At 40.5% G+C, this 20,746-nt stretch overlaps 3 protein-coding genes and 1 pseudogene across 8 annotated transcripts; 3 read left to right on the forward strand and 1 right to left on the reverse strand.

Annotated features, from left to right (window-relative positions):
- Positions 1–54: 54 nt before the first annotated feature.
- Positions 55–8,207, forward strand: LOC106956020 (monoacylglycerol lipase ABHD6-like). 3 transcript variants are annotated; one of them, XM_015046532.1, is made up of 10 exons: positions 55–163; positions 467–508; positions 1,477–1,604; positions 3,101–3,260; positions 4,747–4,860; positions 5,961–6,093; positions 6,779–6,945; positions 7,020–7,074; positions 7,477–7,577; positions 7,727–8,207. In XM_015046532.1, the coding sequence occupies exons 3-10, from the start codon at positions 1,486–1,488 to the stop codon at positions 7,883–7,885; spliced, it is 1,008 nt and encodes a 335-aa protein (XP_014902018.1). In that variant the 5' UTR covers positions 55–163; positions 467–508; positions 1,477–1,485; the 3' UTR covers positions 7,886–8,207. The 3 variants fall into 3 exon arrangements, with proteins under 3 accessions (XP_014902018.1, XP_014902017.1, XP_014902020.1); XM_015046531.1 differs by lacking the exon at positions 467–508 and having other exon boundaries at positions 55–173; XM_015046534.1 differs by lacking the exon at positions 467–508.
- Positions 8,208–8,628: 421 nt separating this feature from the next.
- On the forward strand, positions 8,629–13,122 carry rpp14 (ribonuclease P/MRP 14 subunit). Of its 4 annotated transcripts, none has more exons than XM_015046538.1 (6): positions 8,629–8,773; positions 9,572–9,682; positions 10,298–10,382; positions 10,459–10,535; positions 10,617–10,695; positions 12,359–12,509. In XM_015046538.1, the coding sequence occupies exons 2-6, from the start codon at positions 9,591–9,593 to the stop codon at positions 12,413–12,415; spliced, it is 390 nt and encodes a 129-aa protein (XP_014902024.1). In that variant the 5' UTR covers positions 8,629–8,773; positions 9,572–9,590; the 3' UTR covers positions 12,416–12,509. The 4 variants fall into 4 exon arrangements, with proteins under 4 accessions (XP_014902024.1, XP_014902025.1, XP_014902022.1 ...); XM_015046539.1 differs by lacking the exon at positions 8,629–8,773 and adding an exon at positions 8,800–8,894; XM_015046536.1 differs by lacking the exons at positions 8,629–8,773; positions 9,572–9,682; positions 10,298–10,382; positions 10,459–10,535 and having other exon boundaries at positions 12,359–13,122.
- Positions 13,123–14,711: 1,589 nt separating this feature from the next.
- LOC106956021 (nucleolar protein 8) lies at positions 14,712–17,562 on the forward strand. Its single transcript, XM_015046535.1, has 8 exons — positions 14,712–14,740; positions 15,352–15,487; positions 15,573–15,656; positions 15,802–16,100; positions 16,177–16,333; positions 16,686–16,747; positions 16,892–16,974; positions 17,270–17,562. Exons 2-8 carry the CDS (start codon positions 15,369–15,371, stop codon positions 17,345–17,347), a joined length of 882 nt encoding a protein of 293 aa, XP_014902021.1. The 5' UTR covers positions 14,712–14,740; positions 15,352–15,368; the 3' UTR covers positions 17,348–17,562.
- Positions 17,563–18,763: 1,201 nt separating this feature from the next.
- LOC106955990 (nuclear factor 7, brain-like) lies at positions 18,764–19,932 on the reverse strand (annotated as a pseudogene).
- Between the last annotated feature and the right edge of the window lie 814 nt (positions 19,933–20,746).

The following is a 20,746-nucleotide window of genomic DNA, read 5'->3' on the forward strand; positions in this document are numbered from 1 at the left end:
TCTGTTTTTATCTCAAACGGAGCCCCGCCGCATTTCCCACGGTCCGTGAACGCACCACGGTCGTTTCTCTTTAAGTGCGGATGAAAGGCTGAGCAACGATTGTGTAATTTGGGTGAAAGAGAAGAGAGGAGTCGGGAGAAGTGAAGCAGGAGGCGCTGAACAGGTTCGGTTCTGTCTCTTCTGCTGGTGTTTCTGTTCAGGTGTTATTCGGACGGGATTCACGGTGTGCAGGTTTTCCGTTCATTCTGCCGGTCCTGGTTTTATGCAACCGTCGTTGTTCACCGGCTTTGGACGGTTTTCCTCTTCGGTAAAAAATTATTAAGAGGCTGGATGTTATTAAAATCAGAGGGAAGTTTCCTTATATGCTGCTGATAATCCAGTAATACATTACAGTCCTGTAATAATCCAGAATATCCTCCAGTTTCACTGCAAACTTTCCCAGCGGGTTTTTTTTTTTTTTTTTTAGTATTACGGTTTTATCCCCGCCCACTTTGATCTACTAGTCGAGGTAAGCTGCTCATAAGTTTACATACGCTGGCAGCATTTCTCTTTCTTCCGTTCTGATGGATATTTTTCCTGGATATTTTCTTTTATTGGTGGTTTTTAGTTGGGTGATAATATTGATTTTCTGACAAATCATAAGAAACAACCCAACTGATTCTGATCAGAACCTGGTTTCTGATTGTCTGTCCAGAACCTCCACTAGTTCCTGTTGAGTCCATCTTGGGTTCTGGATCATTATTTTAAAATGTTGAATTTTGTCCCATGTTCTCGTCCCACACCATCGTCGCTCCACCTCCGTGTTTCAGGGGAGAAATGGTGACCTTACCGACCCCTCTTGTTGGTTAATGTAGGCCACTAGTTTGTGAATTAGTTTGTTCATTCACCCCCAGTCGGCTGCTTTTAACATTTATTATGATTATAGTTTCAGAATGCTTCACAGGATGATGAAAAGTAAAAACCACTGAATAAGAAAAACAGTTTAGAAACAGCATTATGAAAACAATAGCAGCAAAAAGCACTAAAATAACATGAAATATATGAACAAAACATGTTCTAAAATATTGGTAACCTCAATAAAGAAAAATATTCCAACATTTCTTTTTTTGTTCACTTTACAAAGAAACCCTTTAGCAAACTGTTTCTGTTCTGTTCGTCTTGCAGGCCTGTCACAATAATCAATAAATTAATTAATCACATGATGGATTAAAACAAGCTCAATAATTTTAATTTGCATGATTGTTTTTTCTTTCTTTCTACCAAACACTGGATGATAAAGTCTTCAGCATAATGTTTTGGTCTCAATTAACCTTTTTTTAAGGACATCTTTATCGTTTGTTGTGATAACTCCTGGGACAGTTTATTGTCCAGCGACATTTGTTACTGTGACGGGCCGAACTGCAGCTGAAGTTCAGTTTTATTGATAAAGATCCGGGAGGAAAAAACGATCTGATCAGATGTTTGGTTGTTTTCAAGGCTTCAGCGATGGAGCTAACGTGGGCTAAAACCTTAGTGCTAACAGGAGGAGTTCTGCTTGTTCCTGTTTTCGCCATCGTTGCGTCCTTCGTGTTCTGGCCCGGAGTGCTGCTGAAGGCCTTCAACTGGTAAACACACACAGGACGCGCCGCCTCCATTCACGCCTCACGGCTGATGAGTCACTGAATGACCTTTCACCTCAATATGTTCATCCTGTAAAGTCAGCGCTTCTTCATACGTTCTGGTTTCAAACTCATTCATATCAAGATCGTGAATGTCCTCAAAGGGCTGGTTGTGGCAGAAAATATCGATGGAACCCATTAACAAATTACAAACATGTAAATAAATACCTGTCTCTGCATTATACTTATAAAAGTTAAATAGTATCGAATATCTTTTTACATCTTTTTACATTGATATAATTTGGCACACTGCAAAAAAATCTGCATTTCTTTGATTAAGATGGTATCAATCAAAGAAATGCCACATGAATAAAACTTTGTTTTATTCATGTGGCTCTTTAGAGTCAAGAGGGCCGCAGAATGAGCTGTGACGGGCCAGATTTGGCCCCAGGGCCTTTAGTTTGACTCGTGTTCTCAGAACTGTTGATGGAAATTGCTGCTATAAACCGTTTACTGCCATGAAACGATGAGTGTCATAACCTTCATGTTGGGTTTCTATCTGCGTCATTCTTCTTCGGTTTATGTAATTTCTCTTTTTACAAAGACATTTTCTGATCCAGAAATATTCAGCTGCTTTATTGTTTTTGCAATGAATTATGAAAGCAGACTGTTTATTGATAAACAGCTCGTCTCTGTGGCTGCAGGATCCTCACCAACATCCAGATCAGGGCCGGTACAAGTCTTTTTGGGGCCCAGAGCAGATTTTCATTTGGGCCCCTCTCCCCATACCAACATGTCAACACCAGATGCTTTAGCTAAGCTACCAACCCTCGTTAGCATCATGTCAGGACACTTCTGTAAAATAAATCTTTGATCTGAATGAGTCTTATCCTGGTTAAATAAAAGTTGAAGAAGAATTGGCTTAAAATGTACCAATGTTAATATGACTGTTCATTTTCACCATACAGGAGCAGCAAATAAAAAAATACATTTTGAAATGTGGAGTGGTATTTAAGTGTGCCATATTATTTTAATTATTATTATAAATATTTTAAATAATTAATTATTTAAATTATTTAAGTAACATGAGCTGAAAAACATTAAATTTCTTTCAATTCCCCAACTGGGGGCAGCCAACAGCAGGAAGAGATGAAAAATGGCTACCAACTATAAAAATAATATAAAACATCTTTTTTCTGTGTTTTAATAGCATATTTTTAAATAAATTTATTTTATCATGTTAGCTTTTTTCTCTTGAGGGCAAAAATTCAATTCAATTCCCAATTCAATCAGTTGAATTGGGACGGCTTGGTTCAGATGGTGGCGCCATGTTCTGGTCCCGAATAAAACGGCTAACATCCAAAAACAAAACCTTCAGGACTGGAAAACTGTGGATCAGAACCAGATTAGAGGAAAGCCTGACTGTTTGGAAGGACGCTCTGGATCCAGAGGTCAGAGGTCGGTTCTGGGTTGCTGGGTCTAACCCGCTGCTCTCCTGTCAGGTACAATCGCCGCTTGCAGGGCATGGTGGTCCGTTACTGTCACAGTGGAACTTACCGCTTCTGTTATACCACCCGCGGGACACCAGGGGGCGCCACACCGTCGCTGCTTCTGCTGCACGGGTTCACCGCCTCCAAGGACATGTGGCTGCCTGTTGTCATGGTAACACACACACACACACACCACTTCACATCGTTAAGGTCCCAACTAAGCATTTCAGTCAAGTTGAGATCTGAACTTTGACTAAGCCACTTTTCCAGTCATGCTGTTGTTGATGAACTGCTGCGTTTCGGGTTCTTGTCATGTTCCCGACCCGGTTCTCCAGATTACGCAGGTTCTGTTGCTGCAGAACAAGCCCAAACAGAAAGGAAAGGAAGGAATATTGGAACAGATTTTTCAGGTTTTCCTGCTTCTAACAAACGACAATGCCTGTAACTTTCGTCATGAAAATGCAACTCGCCTCAACTCCATGACACGGAATCTAAAAACAAGAAAATCCCATTGAATTGATTAATTTGCATTTTACTGCATTAGATCAGTGTTTGATACAACAGAAAACTGTAACTCTGATCTTTGGTCCAGAGCCTCTGAGGTCTCTGTACTTCTGGACCAGGTTGGCTCTGGATCCAGTTGGGATGGCCATGTTTATAATCAGTTCATCGTTCAGAGCAGCGAACGTTGCATCATCTTTCTGAAAGGAAATTTGATGTCGTTTGTTCAGAACCACCTTTTTATTCCTAGTTTTAGGTTAAGAAAGAGACAAAAACTTAAAAAGTTTGCAAAATATTAAAACAGACAATTTGCAATCTCAAGAAGAAAAATAGATCTGAAAACATTATTCATACTCGATCTCATTCTGACTTGGGAGTCTAATAAATGGAAAAAACGACTAAGCTCAGCATTTTTTTTAATTGTCTATAGTTAAAAAATATTTGATATTTCTTCATAAGTTTTAGCCAAAGTTGTTCAGAGCCTTTATTGGAGGCAGGTTGGTGGAATCTGATTGGTTGGCTGAGGACAGGTGTCTTTTCTCCAGGTAATGAGTTGAAACCAGTGCAATTAACCCAGGAGGGCTTCTTATAGACAGTCAGTGAGACTCAGAATTGGGCTGTTTTCCCTCCCGGTAGACCCGGTCGACCCGGTTCTACTAGAACCAGAACATCTGCTCCTCCTCCAGCTGCTGTGGTTCTGAGTCAAACCAACCTGTTCTCCTCCTGGCCTGTGGGGGCGCTGCACCAAGAACCACTGAAGGAAACGACACAAAAACCTCTGAAGACACTGAGAGCAACTTCCTTCTTCACCAGATGGAAACAAGATGGAGGCGTCAGATTTTAACGTTGGAGGATTTCTCTTTAGGCTAAAGACCAGGAGCCATTTCTGCTGCTAGCGCTAGGCTAGCACGTTAGCTTTGGTTGTATTTACCCAGAATGCCCTGCGGTGTAGTTCACTTCCTGCTTTTGCATTCAAACCAAACCAGACTTCGTAGTTGCACTACTTTAATTTCAACCCACAGTTTCTACGTTCTGTCAGTTTTTGCTCAATAATATGGTTGCAACATAAATTCTGATTTATTTAATGATTTATTTGCTTCAATTAAGGCAATAGAAGGATCAGAACATTATTGTTTATGTTTGCTTCTTGCTTCCAGTACCTCCCCAGAAACCTGCATGTGGTTTGTTTGGACATGCCTGGACATGAAGGGACGAGTCGAACCGGGGCAGAAGATTACAGCATCCAGGGTCAAGCCAGGCGAGTCCATCAGGTCGGTGCAACGCTTCCATCCGCCTGCAGATAGAGACGGTAGAAACACAAACAAAAATCATTTTCACCACTTTACACTGGAGTCACATTCACACACCGATTGCCGGTAGGCAATTTGGGGTTGAGTGCCTAGGGGCACATCAACATGTGGCAGGAGGAAGCTGGAATCAAACCTACAACCTTCCAATCACCAGACGACTGCCTTACCCACTGAGCCACAGTCGGCCCTCGTTTCACTACTGAAATGACCTCCAGAAACAGCTTTTATTCAGCAAACTTGAATTTTGATGGAAAAGTATCCAGCCTCAGACAGGAAGCTGCTGGCTTTGGACTCCATGTAGCTCACAAATCCCACATGGTCCAAAACTCAACTTTGTTGTGGCTTTAATGTTTTTATTATTTGTAGAGTGTTTATGTGGTAGCAGCTTCGATTAGCAACAATGTCTCCTATGGAGACATTAAAGTATAGATCAGTATGCATCAGAGGAAATGACTGATCACCTGTTGCAGACAGAAACTGGTTGTTTAGCATCCTAGGCTAGGCTAGGCTAGCTTCATTGTTGCGTTTATGAATCTATTTATTAGCTTTTCAGACTGATGTTAAATTGATTATTGTTTTTAAACACACAAGCAGTTTATGTTAGTTGTTGATAAATTACGGCAGTCCATAATCCTCCAGGTGGCGCTAACACTAGTCCCTAAAAAGACAACAACAAAATCTGGGAGAAAACTGCAGAATCAGTTGGTTGTTCAACAACAAAGTAATATTTTTTTGAAAATAGTATCTTCTGTTGATAATTTATTACCCAATCGATGTAAACATAATCAGGATACTTTGAATTCTGCCCCTAAAAATGATCCAAAGTATGAAATAACTAACTACTATAAAAAGTAAGCTACAACTAAACAAGATTTAACTAAAAATTACTAATAGAAACTAGCTAACACGCTCTAAAAACTGATTAAAACTAACTGAATTAAACAGTCACAATAAAACTAAATTATAATGAAAATCCAGAGTTGTTATAACTCTGGCTTCTATATCATGAACCTCCATCAGCATGTTGAAAATGGCCGCCTGTCTGTTTTGTGTCTGCTCAGTTCGTCCGCAGCGTCGGTCTGGATAAGTCGCCGTTCCACCTGGTCGGCACCTCCATGGGCGGGAACGTGGCGGGCGTCTATGCCGGTCTTTACCCGGCTGACGTCTGCAGCCTCACCTTGGTGTGTCCAGCAGGTAAATCTGCAGCTTTCTTCAGGTTTCACTTCCTGTAAACTTCCAAGGCAGGGGTGTCCAAAGTGTGGCGCCAGGGCCTTTTGTGGCCCTTGCAGTGTTTTTGTGTATCAAGAATGATACGAATTTGGCCATTCCATCACAGGTGCAGATGGAAACCAGCTTTTATCTAATTTATTAAACTTGGCTAAATAAAGCAAGTGTTTGAAAGAAAGTAACTCAAATCTTTGGTAGCAGTTTACTTGAATTGGTGGACATAAGACGTGTTTAATAGTGTTATCACGAAGAGTCATTGTGTAAATAATGACACTTTTAATGCTACTTTGCACTAAAAGTGTCAGTATTTACTGGATGACGCTTCATGGCAGCAGGACTGAACATTCATGTTGTTATGTCAGTCTTCGCTCCCCTTCAAATAAAAAGCTACCAAATCTTTTTTTTATATATAAAAGAATAAATTTGTTCATTCAAGCCCATAGAATCTGAAAACTCAGTGAAATTTTTTTTAATACTGAAAATATGTACAATTATTTGAAAGTTTTGGATCTTCAATGAATAACAACATTTTCCACAAAAAACATCAAAATCAGAAAATCAAAAAATTTATATTTTTCTGGCTTCAGAAACGTTGGGTATTTTAATTTTGCATCATTGCCGGTGCTTTCTGCTCCTCCTCGCCTCCCTGCAGGTCTGGATTACCCCACAGACTCCAGCTTCATCGCTCTTCTGAAGGAGCTGGACCTGGAGACGCCCAACGCGCCCAGCAAACCCATCCCGCTTATCCCCACCTCTATGCAGGAGCTGGAGGCCATGCTGAAGCTGTGCTGCTATAAACCGCCTAAAATCCCCCGCCAGGTACGGCACTGAGCCCTCCAGGCTTCCTTCCGCGGCGCGGGCTAACAGACATGGTGCTCTGATTGCTCCTGCAGTTCCTCCGGGGCCTCCTGGCCAACAGGATCCCAAACAACGACTTCTACAGAGAAGGTCAGTCTTCCTGTTTTCACTCCCCATCGTTCCTCAGATTTAAATAAAATAAAGACACAAGTTGCTAAAGTGTTTTATTTTTCATTTCAAGACCAAACTTGTTCATTAAAATGTATTTATGTGAGATTTGTTGGCAGAAATGTGAAAAATGTGGCTGAACTTTTAGCAGAGGTGGGCAAAGTTCCCAAAAATTTGTAATAAGCTCACAATTATGTGTTACTGGGAATAATTTGCGAAAGATTGCAAATTATGAGATGAGACAAATGACCAATTTGCTGGTTATGTGTCTTATAACAAGTTGTAAACTAATCCTGGTGCCATTTCATCAGACAGTCAGTGTCTGATTTTGTTTTTTCTGTTTCCTCTGTTGGTTTAATCTGTGCAAATACTATTTATGCTTAGTGTTCTTGGCGATCGTTGGGGAGAAGTCTCGGTACTTGCTGCAGGAACACCTGAATCTGATCACAGCGCCCCTGCAGGTCATCTGGGGGAAGCACGACCGGGTAAATAAAGCAGTGCTGGAAAGTCTTACATTCAGCTCCCAACATATTAAAATATATTTTCAGAAATCAGAATATCAAAAACATTTGATTCTGTACCCAGTTACACTTTGAATTTAAGTAAATCTCTACAAATGCCCCCACTTTCCCAGATCCTGGATGTTTCTGGAGCCACAGTGATCCAGAAGGCGCTTCCTCACTGCCAGGTGGATTTGCTGGACAACTGCGGTCACACCATTGCCTTGGAGAGGCCGAGGAAATTTGCTAACCTTGTGCTGGACTTCCACAATAAAGCAAAGAAAGAAGCCTGAACGGTGGAGGAGGGAAAACTAGAACTTGCAGCACTTATTTTAACTGACAGATGCGTCTCAACTTGTTAGCAAAAATCATTCCATGGGAGGAATTTGACTAACTTTTCATCTGAAAAATAGTTTCTTTTTTTTCCCTTTTTTATAGGGAAGAAATTATGATTTTAATTTGAGACAAAAAACCAGAACTGAGGGAAAATTCTGATTCCTGACTAATTGTTATTCTTTTTGTAAACTAAAAATATTGATGAATGAGTTAACAGAATGGTTTTGCACAAATATTTCCCAAGGGTTGAAAAATTTAGTAAAAAAAGAAAAATGAAAACTGGGTTTGAGTTTTTTTTTTGCGTGCGGTAACATCATTTGGCCACTGGAGGGCAGCACCCTCCACCGTTTTAACAGCTCTGTCAAAGAGTAAACAAACTATCCAAGATGTTTCGGTCCATGCATTCCCCCCCCAGACACCATATACTATTAGATACAGCGCAACAGATAAGGAATATTCTGATAAACTTTTAATGTAAGTATTTTATAACATACCGAACAAAAATTTGTTTTTTACTTTTTAAAATATATTTAAAAAAGCTATAGAACATAGAAAACGTATCTGAGCAAGAATTTACTGTATTTTTTTTATATAAATGTCCCAAATATTAATTTTATCTCTGGTCAACATAATACAGTTCATTTAGATTCAAAATACTCCAAGAATATCCACGTTAAGTTTGCTGTTTGAGGAAAAACTTGCGATTAAAACGAACAAGATCGGTTCCTGTGACAGAGTGAGACGTCCTGTTTACAGAGAATTGTGAGGTAGGTGCGCATGTGTCGATGACTTTGATGGCGGCAGGGTAAACACGCTGCAGTTCGCTTTCCACGGACATGTAGACGGTAAGTAAAAACAGTTAATGGTGTTCCGTCAGCGTTCAGGAGATCCTGATCCGATCCAGAGATGTTCTAACGGCCTGGAGCTCCACGCTGCTCCGCCCTGACCTCCTCCTGGGGTTGGAAGGTGTGACTCCAGTCTGTCGGTGTTTCAGATCTGTCGATGGTCCAGTCTGAGTAGGACGCTACTTTTGATTCTCCGGGCGACCGTTAATCCGTTCTACAGCTAAAAATTAAAATGTCCTAAAAAAATTCAGCATTTTCTGTCCCTCATTGTGGAAAGTGGTACTCATATACAATGTAGATTCCTCATGCATAATTTTTGTTTTATTTATTTCAAACTACATGCCCTACATTTTATTTGGAATAAGGGTAGATAATAGAATAAATTTTCAGTCTTGATTTCTTGTAATTTTTTTATGATTTTGTTTCTGTAGTTATGAATCTTTTAATTTTCGGAACCGGCTCGTCGTTTGTTTTTATTATGTCCAGCGATTTGCCCAAAAGATTTTTATTAATATAGTTGTTTAAAAATTAGCTTCTATTAGCTTGAATGCTAACAGACTTGATTAAAATGTTCCTATTTCTTCACTGTTCTGGTTCTGTTGAGTCCAATTAATGATCCAGACCCTGAAAAACTTTGAATACATTTCTGTAAATAAAAACCTCCCAATCATTCATTAAAACTAAAACTCTTTGTGCAGGAAAACCTGTTAATACAGGAGCTGTGGTGTGTTCACTGACTGTAGGGAAAAAATGTAAATAATTGCATCCTTCAGGTTTCTGATTTATTCTTTTCTTCAGAGTTTCCAGTCTGTAGAAAATGAGAGCGGGCGCTGAGGAGGCAGAATCTTCTGGGTACCAACGGGTTGTACTGAAGAACGCTTCGCCGCATCACTACCTCAAAGTCCGTCTGTAAGTTTTGGCTGTCTAGATTTGCGTTTGCCAAAGTGGGGGCCGCGGGCCACTGGAGGGCGCTGTGGGGGCTTAAGAAAGTTGAAAGGAAGGTAATAAAAATAATAAAAATAAATAAATAAAAAATAGAATCCCAGAAATGTCTTTATTTTAAGTTCATCATGTTTGCTTTTTGTTAATCTTTTTTTTTTCTTAAAATAATCAAGCTAGAATAGCAGCAAGAAGTGGAAAAGTTTCTGTCAAGACAAAATCCATGAGAACTGTTGATATAAAATACAATTTGATGTGATTAATATAAAATACATATTTTCTTATCAAAAGAGAAGATTGTGAGGAAAAATGGTATTATCTGGTGATAATATATGATCTGATAATAAAAGTTTCTGCCGCAGAACTCTTTGGTGGTCTAAAATCAGACAGTGTAATGTTAGCATTTAAGCTAAATTGATGTACTAATTATTGAATAGTGAATAAAAAAGTTGTTGTTTGCTTACATATCTTGTAGTATTGTCTGTGGGTTTGCTAAGGAGGTCAGAGGTCAATGCTTTTTGGGAATGTTTGTGAACCCTGTGCGCAGGATCTGTTTGCCCGCGTTAAGTCCCATCTCCCCCCCAGGGTGCTGGAGGATGAGTCGGCCAGAGTGAGCGCCATTGACCTGAAGACTTTCATCACTTCCTGCCTGAGGAGTTTGTTCGGAGAGGTGGGATCCACACGGTTCTGTCCGGCCACTTGGGTCCGGACCTTTCCTCTGATAACTCGGTGCTGGTGTTCTTCAGGTTGGAGCGGCGCTGAATGTGGACGTGCTGAAGTATGATGAGGAGACGTTAACCGCTCTGCTGCGAGTTCCCAGCAGGTACCGGTCCGAAGCCGGCTCCGCCCGCAGAACCTGGAGCCGGTTTGGGTTTTTATTTCTATCTTCTGGTTTCTGTTTCAGGGGTTTGGTGAAGCTGTGGAGCTCCCTCACCCTGCAGGGGTTCTACCAGAACCGGGTCTGCGCCTTCAGGGTTCTGCAGGTCAGCACATCTCATTCATCAGTGCTTTTCAAATTTAAAGGGGCAGTATCATGCTAAATCGACTTTTTTTTTTAATTTTCCATCATGTTGTAGCATTACATACCTAGCATACCTAACCTTTAATCTCCATGGCAACAATTCAGCTATTCAAAACCCCTGGTTGGACGTAGCCCCGCCTTCTAGACTCATCTCCTCCCCCACTCAGCTCCTTCAGACTCGCCAGTAGCAATTAGCAAACATCTGCTGAGCTCCTTATAGGAGCTACTTCTCAGAGCAACTGGTAAAAAAAAAAAAAAAAAAAGGAGCCATGTTGGGATGACTTCCTGAAGGAGGAGCTTCAGACAGAGCAGGAGCTTCTTAAAGAGACAGAGGCCCAATTTTAAGGTGCTAAAATACAAAGTCAAATTTCTAACTTTAATAATGGACTTTAGTCAACATCAGTGGATGTTTGTGGTCCCACTTTCCATTAACATTCAACAAAAATAACAATAAAAGTAAATATGACAAATAACAGACTGTGTGTTGTGACTAACGGTTTCCAGTTTAAGAAGATTTAAAAATCTTTCCCTATAAGATTTAAAATGTCCAAAATGATTGGCTGATCATGTTTCCATCTTGATGCTGATTGGCTGATCATGTGAGGAAGGTGCTTGCTGCAGCTCTAAGACTTTTGCTGCGATCTTGGCAAACTTTGTGGCTCCTATCAGCAGGGAAAACCTTGCTGCCCCGCCCATCGCCGGGCGAACAGGAAGCCGTATCAGAACCACTTTCAGCTCAAAAAGTCGGTTTGTTCTCGACTCCAGAGCAGAAATGGAGCCAAAGTGCTGAAGGAACAACATGGATCCGTGATCTGGACCGGACTCTGCTGCAGAACCTAAACTCAGGTTCAGATGTGAGCGGTTCCAGCTGAAATTTTTATTTATTTCTTTATTTATCTTTATCCGACTTAATGTTCTGTTTTTCTTTATTTGTAGAAAGAAGTTTAAGTGTTTATTTCCAACATTTAACTAATAACTATTGATGAAAAATAACCAAAGCGATTTAGCTAAAAACAAATTCTGACCAACATACACAGTTTGCTAAAAGTTTTAGCTTGATTTAATTTTATTTGAGCAATTTTAAATTTTTGTAATGGATTTTATTTAATAACCCAACATAAAGTTCTGTTTATTATTATAAGGGAAAACATTCATTTCCATCATTCAAACTTATAATTGTGGCTTAAAAACTAACCAGAGAATTTAGCCAAAACAGAAAACCTGACCTGCATCAACATTTGCTAAAAGTTTTAACTTGATGTGATTTTATTTGAGTAAAAATAACAGAACTACCATGAAAGCCATAAAGCTTTTAAGTTTCTTCAAGGTGAGGGAATTTTCTAATTTTATTCTTTTATTTGTACAGCTACATGTTCAAGGTTAATATTTATGTTTACTGTATTAGATTTTTTTTTTATTTAACAATCTTTTTATGAACAACTCTTTTTTATTGGTTCACTGTATTTTAAAACATTTATATTGTCAAGTTTCTTTAATTTTTGTTACATATGTTTAATTCATTTTAATATCTATTTTTCCTGTTATATTTCTATTGCTGATTAAAACTACAACTCACTTGAATAGAAATAAACTATTTGCTGACTCTGACCTCATGGTGCGTTCAGGTGTCTCCGTTCCTCCTGGCGCTGACAGGAAACAGCCGCGACCTGCAGCTGGACTGAAGCAGGATGACGTCAGCCTGGACACCGCTCTGCGTCAGGCTGCGCCCTTTCCGCCTCCCTTTGGCCTCGCCCCTAGGACGTCGCCTCCACGTCGGCCAGCGCGCTTCCATCACCAAAGCGTTCTCGGCGCGCGACGTGGAGCTGTTCGCCGAGCTAACGGGCGACACCAACCCGCTCCACGTCGACCCGGCCTACGCCAGCACCACGTCCTTCGAGGCGCCCATCGTCCATGGCGTCCTCATCAACGGCCTGATGTCGGCGGTGCTCGGCACCCGGATGCCCGGCCCCGGCTGCGTCTTCCTGTACCAGGAGATCCGCTTCCCGGCACCGCTCTTCGTCGGCGAGGAGGTTCTGGCCGAGGCGGAAGTGCGTAAAATCAAGATGTCGTTCGCCTTCATTGCGGTGACGTGCTCCGCCAAGGACAAGGTGGTGATGGAGGGGGAGGTGATGGTGATGATGCCTGAGAAGCAGCAGCAGGAGTGACGAAGAAGATGGCGGTTAAATCCGGGTCCCTGACAGCGTTTCTGTCAAGTTTAACTTTATTTAAGTGTTCTGTACGGAGGCCCCTGAGGGACATTCGGGAACGTTTTTTTCTTTTGCGTTTCCTCGCAATAAATTAGCAAACGCATCCCGGTCTGTTCTGTACAGTCACAGTTTAATAAGTTAATTTAAAAGTTCACACGCCTTTAAAGAGCCTCAGTAAAAAAGAAAAAACTTTTTATACATTATTTTCTCTGTCAGACTGTAAGTTTCCCTTCCTCTGTAAAAATCTTATTGAAAATCAGTCTATTAATTGCGTTTTCATGTTTGTGTAAGATTGAGATAGGAAACATCAATTTATTAAAGGACACAGTCAAAACTCAAATGACTTTATTAAACCACGAAAATAACTCAAAAATACTCCAGACAGTATTTTTTTTTCTAAACTTTACAGAAAAGGTGTAAAACTTCAGATATCACACTAACAGATGATGGAAAATCCTTACAATAGACTTTCAGTATTCAAGATGCCGCATGGACAGACTGGTACATTACTGCGTGAGAACGCAAAAGAAAAAAACCCTCCGTGTCCCTTAGAGGCTTCCGTAGATTAGAGATGATAAGCATGTTTGATGTCGGGTTTCTTATGTTAATGCAGACAGTTTTGTGTGAAGTCTTTCATTCAATAAAAAAAAAAAAATTTTCAAATTAAATGAGTCTGTTTTTACTTTGTTTACGTGGAACAACCAGTTATTAGGTGAAGGTTTACCTCACATTTTCCTAAATTGATGTTTTCCCTCCAATTATTTAAAAACCTATTTTCAGATTATCTTTGTGTGATATTTTGATATGAAACATTTCAATTGGGCAAGAAAGCAAGTTAGCTCTACTTTCAGCTCAACCAGGTAAAAATTAATAGATCATATTTTGCCTTATATTTCTCTAAAACATCTGAAGTCCATTGATTAAATGTCAAATTAAGGTTACCTTGTCATTCTCCACTTAAAGTTCAAGAAGTCTTTTATTTTTTGCTATGTTTTATGCCTGTTTATTTAAATTATCGTCTAAAATATTTTCAGTCACTAAAAAGAAAGTCCCTTCAGACAGATTATGAATGAATATGCTTTATTAATCCAACCTCCATCCATCCATTTTCTACCACCCTTGTCCCTAGTGGGGTCAGGAGGTGCTGGTGCCTCTCCAGCGAACTTCAGGCGAGAAGCGGGGTCACCTGGACAGGTCGCTAGTCTGTCACAGACTTTATTAATCCCACAGGGAAAAATAAAGTATATTCATTTAGAAAAATGTTTTCTTAATAGGGCTGGTAGAAGAGTCAACAGATAAATGAATTAAGTATGATCTGATCCGAGCTGAACAGATGACACAGTCAATGGCCAAAAGGGGAAAAAAATCACAGAAGTTCATGACAAACATCTGACAAAGTGATGTACCGGAAGAGTCCATCAGATGGCGCTCCAACCTTGGAAATAATCAGGAACCAAATGGGATTCTGGATGTTTGGATCTCAGTTTGTTTCCATCAGCAGAGCTTTCAACGTTTAACTGCTCATGAAAACAACCAGATGATCATCTGAGTTTCATCAGAGCTGCTGTTTGCTGACTGAGATCTTAATCGGTAAGATTTCTGCTTTGTCCATAGTGGTGATGTAAGGAAACATCTTCTCACTGAAGCTGCGTGCGCTTGAAGGTGTGTATGTGTGTGTTAGTATCCAGATCAGAGAATGTCAGTTTTCCTCTGTCCCAGTCCAGATTCACTCTGATCCTCTGGAGCTTCTTCTTTAATGAAAGAACTGTGGGAGCNACGAAGAGGAGGAAGAGGAAACAGGTGAGAAGGTTTGGATGAAGGTTGAGTCAGGAGGAAGAGGAGGGAGGAAGAGGAGTGGAGATCAAAAACTGGATGACAAAAGTCTTGAGTTTGGTGTTTTTGTCTCAACTATTCCTTTTTTTAAGGACAGTTTTATTTATAAAATAAATTATATAAATATAATTATAATTCATTTATTTATTGTTTTCATTTTTTTTATTTATTTATTTTGGATATTTAAAATGTCTTCCTATTCCATTATTTGAAAGGTTATTAGAAATTAAAGTTTATCGATCTTTGAGAATGTTATATTGCATTATTAATATTGTTATTATTGTTTATTACAATAACTTCTGAGACAATTTATCATCCAGCAAAATGTGTTATCATGACAATAGTTCTCACTGAACAAGAACTAGTTCAGTTCAATCAGAACCAGTTTGATTCTTTTAGGTTCATTGCTTCATGACGTCTGTAGCAGCCTGATCACATCCTGATCTCATCCTGATCTCATCCCGATCTCATCCCGCTCCATCAGAACCAATGAGAACTTCATTGTTTTGTGGAGCTGTGGGACAATATGAACCTTCCTCTGTTACCTTCTGAAGGGTTTTTCATTTTTTGTTTTTCAGAAGTTCAGAAGGGTCCGATGGAGGACGAAGAGGCTCTGGAGGAGGAGAAGAAGAAGAATCTATCCATCCTGCAGAGCGTCCTCGGAACCAGCCAACAGGCCAGCAGCAAAACGTCCCGCAAAGCCAAGCAGTTCAGGTGGGTGTCAGTCTGATTTCCAGCTCCACCTGGACTAAGAGGTGGAGTTTGAACAGATTTAAATCCGTAGTTTTTGTGTCTCCAGAGACGTGTCGGCGCTGCACTACGACCCGAGCAAAGAGGAGCACACTGCATTCGAGACCAAAACAGAAGAAACCAAAAAGGAGAGGTAGAGGAACCACAGCCATCCTATCACTCATGACTTTTCATCACCTGAATCTGTGTGGATTCTGTGAAAGTTTAACTCAGAAGATCCACAAATCATCAGAGCTTTAAACTGGAGTCAGACTCCTGAAGGTTTGTTCTGTTCGCAGTAAGGCGGCCCGCAGGAAGAAGAGGGAAGAGGCTCAGAAGCTGCCTGAAGTTTCCAAGGAGATTTATTTCCAGGTGTCCGGAGACCTGAAGGCCGTGTTCGGCCAGACGAACGACGGCTCTGCTGAGGGAGAGGAGGGGACAAACTGGGATAAAGTGGAGGAAGAAGAGGGAGGAGGAGAGGAAGAACAGCTGCTGCCCTCCCTCCTGTCAGCTGATCCCAGCTCCAAGTCGGAGGAATCCTCTGGATTCAGATTTTCCTTCTTTGGAGACGAATCAGCAGCCGGAAGCGGAGAGACGGGTGAGTCTCATCAGATCCGCTCACCAGACCCACAGATGGAGCAGATCTCTGTTCATCTCTTCAATCTTCCCAACAGCGGAGTACAAAACTGAGAAGATCCAGGCGCCGAAGGTCTCCTGGCACCAAGACCCACGTTTCCATGACAGCAGCTCTGAGGACGAGCTTGAGGAAGATGAGGAGGAGGAGGAGGAGCACGAGGAGCAGCAGAGCAGCGTTGAGGCTAAAAACACAAAGTGAGGGAAAAATCCTGCAAACTGCTGCAGTTTGGTTTTATTTTCTCCAATAATCCAAACCTGAATGTGATCAGAGGAAACCAGCAGGTTTGACTTTGATTTACCAGCTTTCTCGTGATTGGTGGATAAATCTACCAGTAAACAATAAATAACCTGCATTTATTTATCAGTTGTGTAAAAAAAACAACTAACTCAGTTATGGAGTTTCTTCCTTAATAGATCAACACATTTATTCTCTGTAAACACTTTATCTTCCTGTAGTAACGTTTTGCTCTTTGGAGGCTCTGGAGAAGATAAAATAATCACTTGGAATTCAGATTAAATCTCTTCCATTCGTTTTCATCTTTAACAGGGAGGAGACGCCGTCACAGCCTGATTTCTTCTTCTTCTCTTCTGATGACCACAGACTGAAAGGTGAGGTCAGCCTTCTGGGCTCCTTACTGACACTTTATGATGGTTTGATGTTTTTTGGAGAATTAAATCTTTACATCTTGACTTTTCTCTTCTGTTGGAGTTTTTTAATCATGTTTAATCTCAGCTCTCTGTTTCGTCCTTCAGAGGGGCCCAGGTTGTTCTGTCGGACCTCCCAGCTGGAGGAGCAGAGGGAGGAGTGGGAGGAGAGGACCAGCACGCTCAGACAGGTTTCTATCAGCTCCACCAAAAAAAGCTGATCTTAAAGTCCACTTTGTTGCTCTCTAGAGGCAGAATGAATGTGTTTCAGACTGCAGTTGCTTTAAATCAAACAAGCTGCAGAAATATCTTTACATGTTGGATCTGAGATCAGAAGCAGGAAAATGAAAAGTCTGACCCACATGGTTGTTTATCACAGAACATTTCAGCTCTGATCCTTCTGCAGAGAACAGAACAGTCAGAAATAAGTTTCTAGTCAAATAAGGCAGATTTAATAAATACATTTTCTTTTATTCGTTTTCTCAGGAATACCGCAAGAAGCACAGAGACGCCCAGAGGAAGCTGAAAAGCGCTCGGAAGACCAGAGGATCATGGGAAGTGTAGTCTTCCAGTGAGCATGGCTCTGAAGAGTTTTGGTTTCGCTGCTGAGTTTGAACCGGTTCTGTGCTGAACAAAACTTTATTAAAACAAAGCAAAAATAAAAAAGTGTTAGACAGAAACTCAGAAAATAATTTAACAAGATATTTGAAAATATGTCAATACATTTTTTACCCTGCTCACACATTAGTAAAGTATTAAATCTCAAAGTTTTGATCTAATGACTCTTTATTGTCTGTTTTTTGTAAATCATTTTCTTTAATATTTGTAAATTTGTTCAGTTTCATGCAAAAGTCAGGCATGTATTTTAAAAGGTTTCATCCTCTATAAATTACTTGGCTATACATTTTTTTTATGCTTTTGAAGATTAAATATTTGAACAATATTGATTTTTTTCCCCACCATTGCACACTTTGGGTTTCCATAGGTCAGAGTGATGTCAGAAAATGTTATGTTTTACAGCTTCTATGAATTTGGACTCTGGATTCAGATCAACTGACCGACGGGATGATTGAAATAAAACCCAGTTTTATCAAATTCACCCTGAATGAGTATGAAAAGTATAAAAAACTTTTATTCTATAAGTAATTTTTTTAGTTCAGTTTGTGTTTCTTATTGTTTAATTACAAATGTAAATTATACCTTTGGATTTGTGACCTACTTTTGATTTGATTGAAATTAAAACAAGTTTATTAGCGAAGCACATTCACAGTAGCTTTACATTAACACACATATAACACAATTAACACACAAAGTAAGAAACATTACATTGCAGTGACAGAATAAAATGAAAATTATAATCCAGACAAGAATTAATCTTATTAATCAAAGCACCTCTAAACTAATGGATTATAAGCCTTGATTTAAAGCGACTTAGTCATTCAGCAGTTTTCTCCTGACTCACCCTTATTTATTTACTTCTAAACTTAAATGGAAAAAATAAATGAATGACTAAAGATGGGAACACAGTTCACACCACAGTAGAGATTGCTCCATCGTGTTAGAGCTGTATGTTTGCTGCCGTCTCAGGAAGGCAATAAACATCGTCAGAGGCCTCTCTCAATATGGACATGGTCTGGATGAACTTTGGCCATGATGGCATAAAACACCTACAACCAAAAGTAAAAGACTAAAGAAAAATTTAGTGAGAGAAATAACATTACCAATAAAATGAAATGCAGCTATCAAAAATAAAACTTGAGATTTTTCCTCTGTCTAAAGCAACCTCTGAAAATGTATCTAACACTAAAACTGGATTTATAAATGTCACATCCTTATTTTTAATTAATGACTTCATCACTGAGCACAACATTGATGTTATATTTTTAACAGAAATGTTGGATGAAAAAGACATTGATTGAATCTACAGGCATTCAGACAGTAGAGAATATAAATGGGGTTGTTGCATTATTCAATGATTCATTAGGCTGTAAAAAGGGGGCCAAGCTGTTTGATCACTGAGATCTTCATTGGTAAGATCTTAAACTGATCCCAAGTGTTGAAGAATGGAAGCATCTTGTCAGTGAAGGTGTGTGTGAAGGTGTGTATGTGTGTGTTAGTATCCAGATCAGAAAACGACAGCTTTCCTCCATCCCAGTCCAGATTCACTCTGATCCTCTGGAGTTTCTTCTGCACTGACAGATCTATGGGATCAGCTGATGGAGCCTCTGCTGAATAATCACCTTTATAGAATCCTACAGCCAAATAAGACTCTATGTCTGCCTTCCTCTGGACAGACTCTGCTATCACACCAAGTGCCCATCCTTCACCGTCTCCAACTTCAACATCCCAGCTGTGGTTCCCTGAGTTAAAACCCTCAGAGCTCAGGACAGACCGTGACTTAAATCTCTCTGGATTATCAGGAAGCTGCTGTTTGTGTCCTGAAGTCAAACTGGTCAAATCTTCAGACAGGATGACCTTTGACCCAGCGGTGTTTGGGTCCAGAACCAGAGGAGTGTAGGTCACCATGGTCTCCATGTTGCTCCAGATGTTGAAGGCCAGGTTGCCCAGATGTTTGGCCTGGTCTATCAGAGCTCCTGAGGGCAGCTGTGGATCCTCCAGCAGGGGGCAGCACTGGACTCTTTCCACTGCAGCCTTGTAGTTGTGCAGGAATGAGACGTCTGCAGCTCTCAGCTCCTCCTCTGTGGCTCTGCGTCTGAAAGAGCTGCTATCTCTCTGCTCAGAGCCCCCTCCATCTTCTCCTCCATCATCCCTCTCTTCTGCTCCTCTTCCTCCCTCAGTGCAACCAGCCTGGCCTCCTCTTCCTCTGCTAGAAACTGATGAAGCTTCTTAAACTGCTCAACAATCTGCCTCTCTGTGTCCTCGGCCTGCATCTCCATGTGTTCTGCTGACCGATCAAAATCTTCTTGAACTTTCTTTCTGAGCTCTAGGTTCATCTTTAAATTTTCCAGAGATGTTTTCAGATTCTCTCTGTGATCCCCAGCAGCTTCATGGATGGGTCTGAAACTGTGGTTGATGTGATTTTCTGAATCTCTACACATGACACACACTGGTTGCTGATGGACCAGACAGAAGAGTTTGAGTTTCTCAGAGTGCAGACTGCAGAGATCCTCCTCTAATCTGGAAGCCATTTTGTCTCTGAGTGAAGCTGAAAACACAGAAGGTCCAGTCAGTCTCGGCTCCATCCCTCCTCTACTAACTTCCCTCAAAGTGACTCTGAGTGTTTTGGTCCAACTCACCTTCAGTGTGAGCAGCTTGAAGCAGCAGAGTTGGAGGTTTCCACTTTTCTCTCCTGCAGCTGGACTCACTCAGAGGAAGCTGCTAGTTTGGTCTGAAGGTGAATCTGATCGTCTGGGAGTCTCTCTGCAGGAACCAACGATCACAAACTGTTTCCTGCTTTAGTTCAGCTCCAACTGAGGTGTGTTTCACTCCACAATTCAACCTTTCGGCTACTATAAAAGTCACTAATTAACAGGTTTTATATTTTTCTGGTCAGATCAGAAAAAAACCTGTATTAAAGACAAAACTATAATCAGAGCTGCAGTTCAGCTCTGAGTCAAACTGTTTACCAAGATCTTCATCAAGGAATAATCAGCTGACCTTAAGAAAATGCAGAGGCACTGCTTGCAAATTAGATACATTTTATTTGGTTCACCAATTCACAGACATCCTGCACTAAGGGCTAGAGTAATCACAGAATTTATTTTATTTCACAAAAATGGCAAGAGCTAAAACAGAGGCATATGCTGGCCCTGGGAGCCTCATAGCTGAAAGCTAGTTAAAACCCATTTAAATAAAATAGACTAATGGGGGGTTGGGGGGGAGAGATAATAATAGAGAAAAGATAAATACACTTACATGCTCCCTAACAAAAACACACTCACGCAAAAACCCTGGTGAATAACAAAGAAAACACATCTCCTCTCATCTCTTCAGTCTAATAAA

This window comes from Poecilia latipinna, unplaced genomic scaffold, assembly GCF_001443285.1.
Source record: "Poecilia latipinna isolate Pla-1442-1.1 unplaced genomic scaffold, P_latipinna-1.0 Scaffold782, whole genome shotgun sequence".
Classification (NCBI taxonomy): domain Eukaryota; kingdom Metazoa; phylum Chordata; class Actinopteri; order Cyprinodontiformes; family Poeciliidae; genus Poecilia; species Poecilia latipinna.

Coding starts and splice junctions, on each gene's coding strand:
- LOC106956020 (XM_015046531.1), top strand. CDS start 1,486: ATGGAGCTAACGTGGGCTAAAACCTTAGTGCTAACAGGAGGAGTTCTG. Junction 3,261..4,746: donor TGTGGCTGCCTGTTGTCATG/GTAACACACACA, acceptor TCTTGCTTCCAG/TACCTCCCCAGAAACCTGCA. Junction 6,094..6,778: donor CACCTTGGTGTGTCCAGCAG/GTAAATCTGCAG, acceptor GCCTCCCTGCAG/GTCTGGATTACCCCACAGAC.
- rpp14 (XM_015046536.1), top strand. CDS start 12,422: ATGACGTCAGCCTGGACACCGCTCTGCGTCAGGCTGCGCCCTTTCCGC.
- LOC106956021 (XM_015046535.1), top strand. CDS start 15,369: ATGGAGGACGAAGAGGCTCTGGAGGAGGAGAAGAAGAAGAATCTATCC. Junction 15,657..15,801: donor GAAGAAACCAAAAAGGAGAG/GTAGAGGAACCA, acceptor TTCTGTTCGCAG/TAAGGCGGCCCGCAGGAAGA. Junction 16,101..16,176: donor AGCCGGAAGCGGAGAGACGG/GTGAGTCTCATC, acceptor TCTTCCCAACAG/CGGAGTACAAAACTGAGAAG.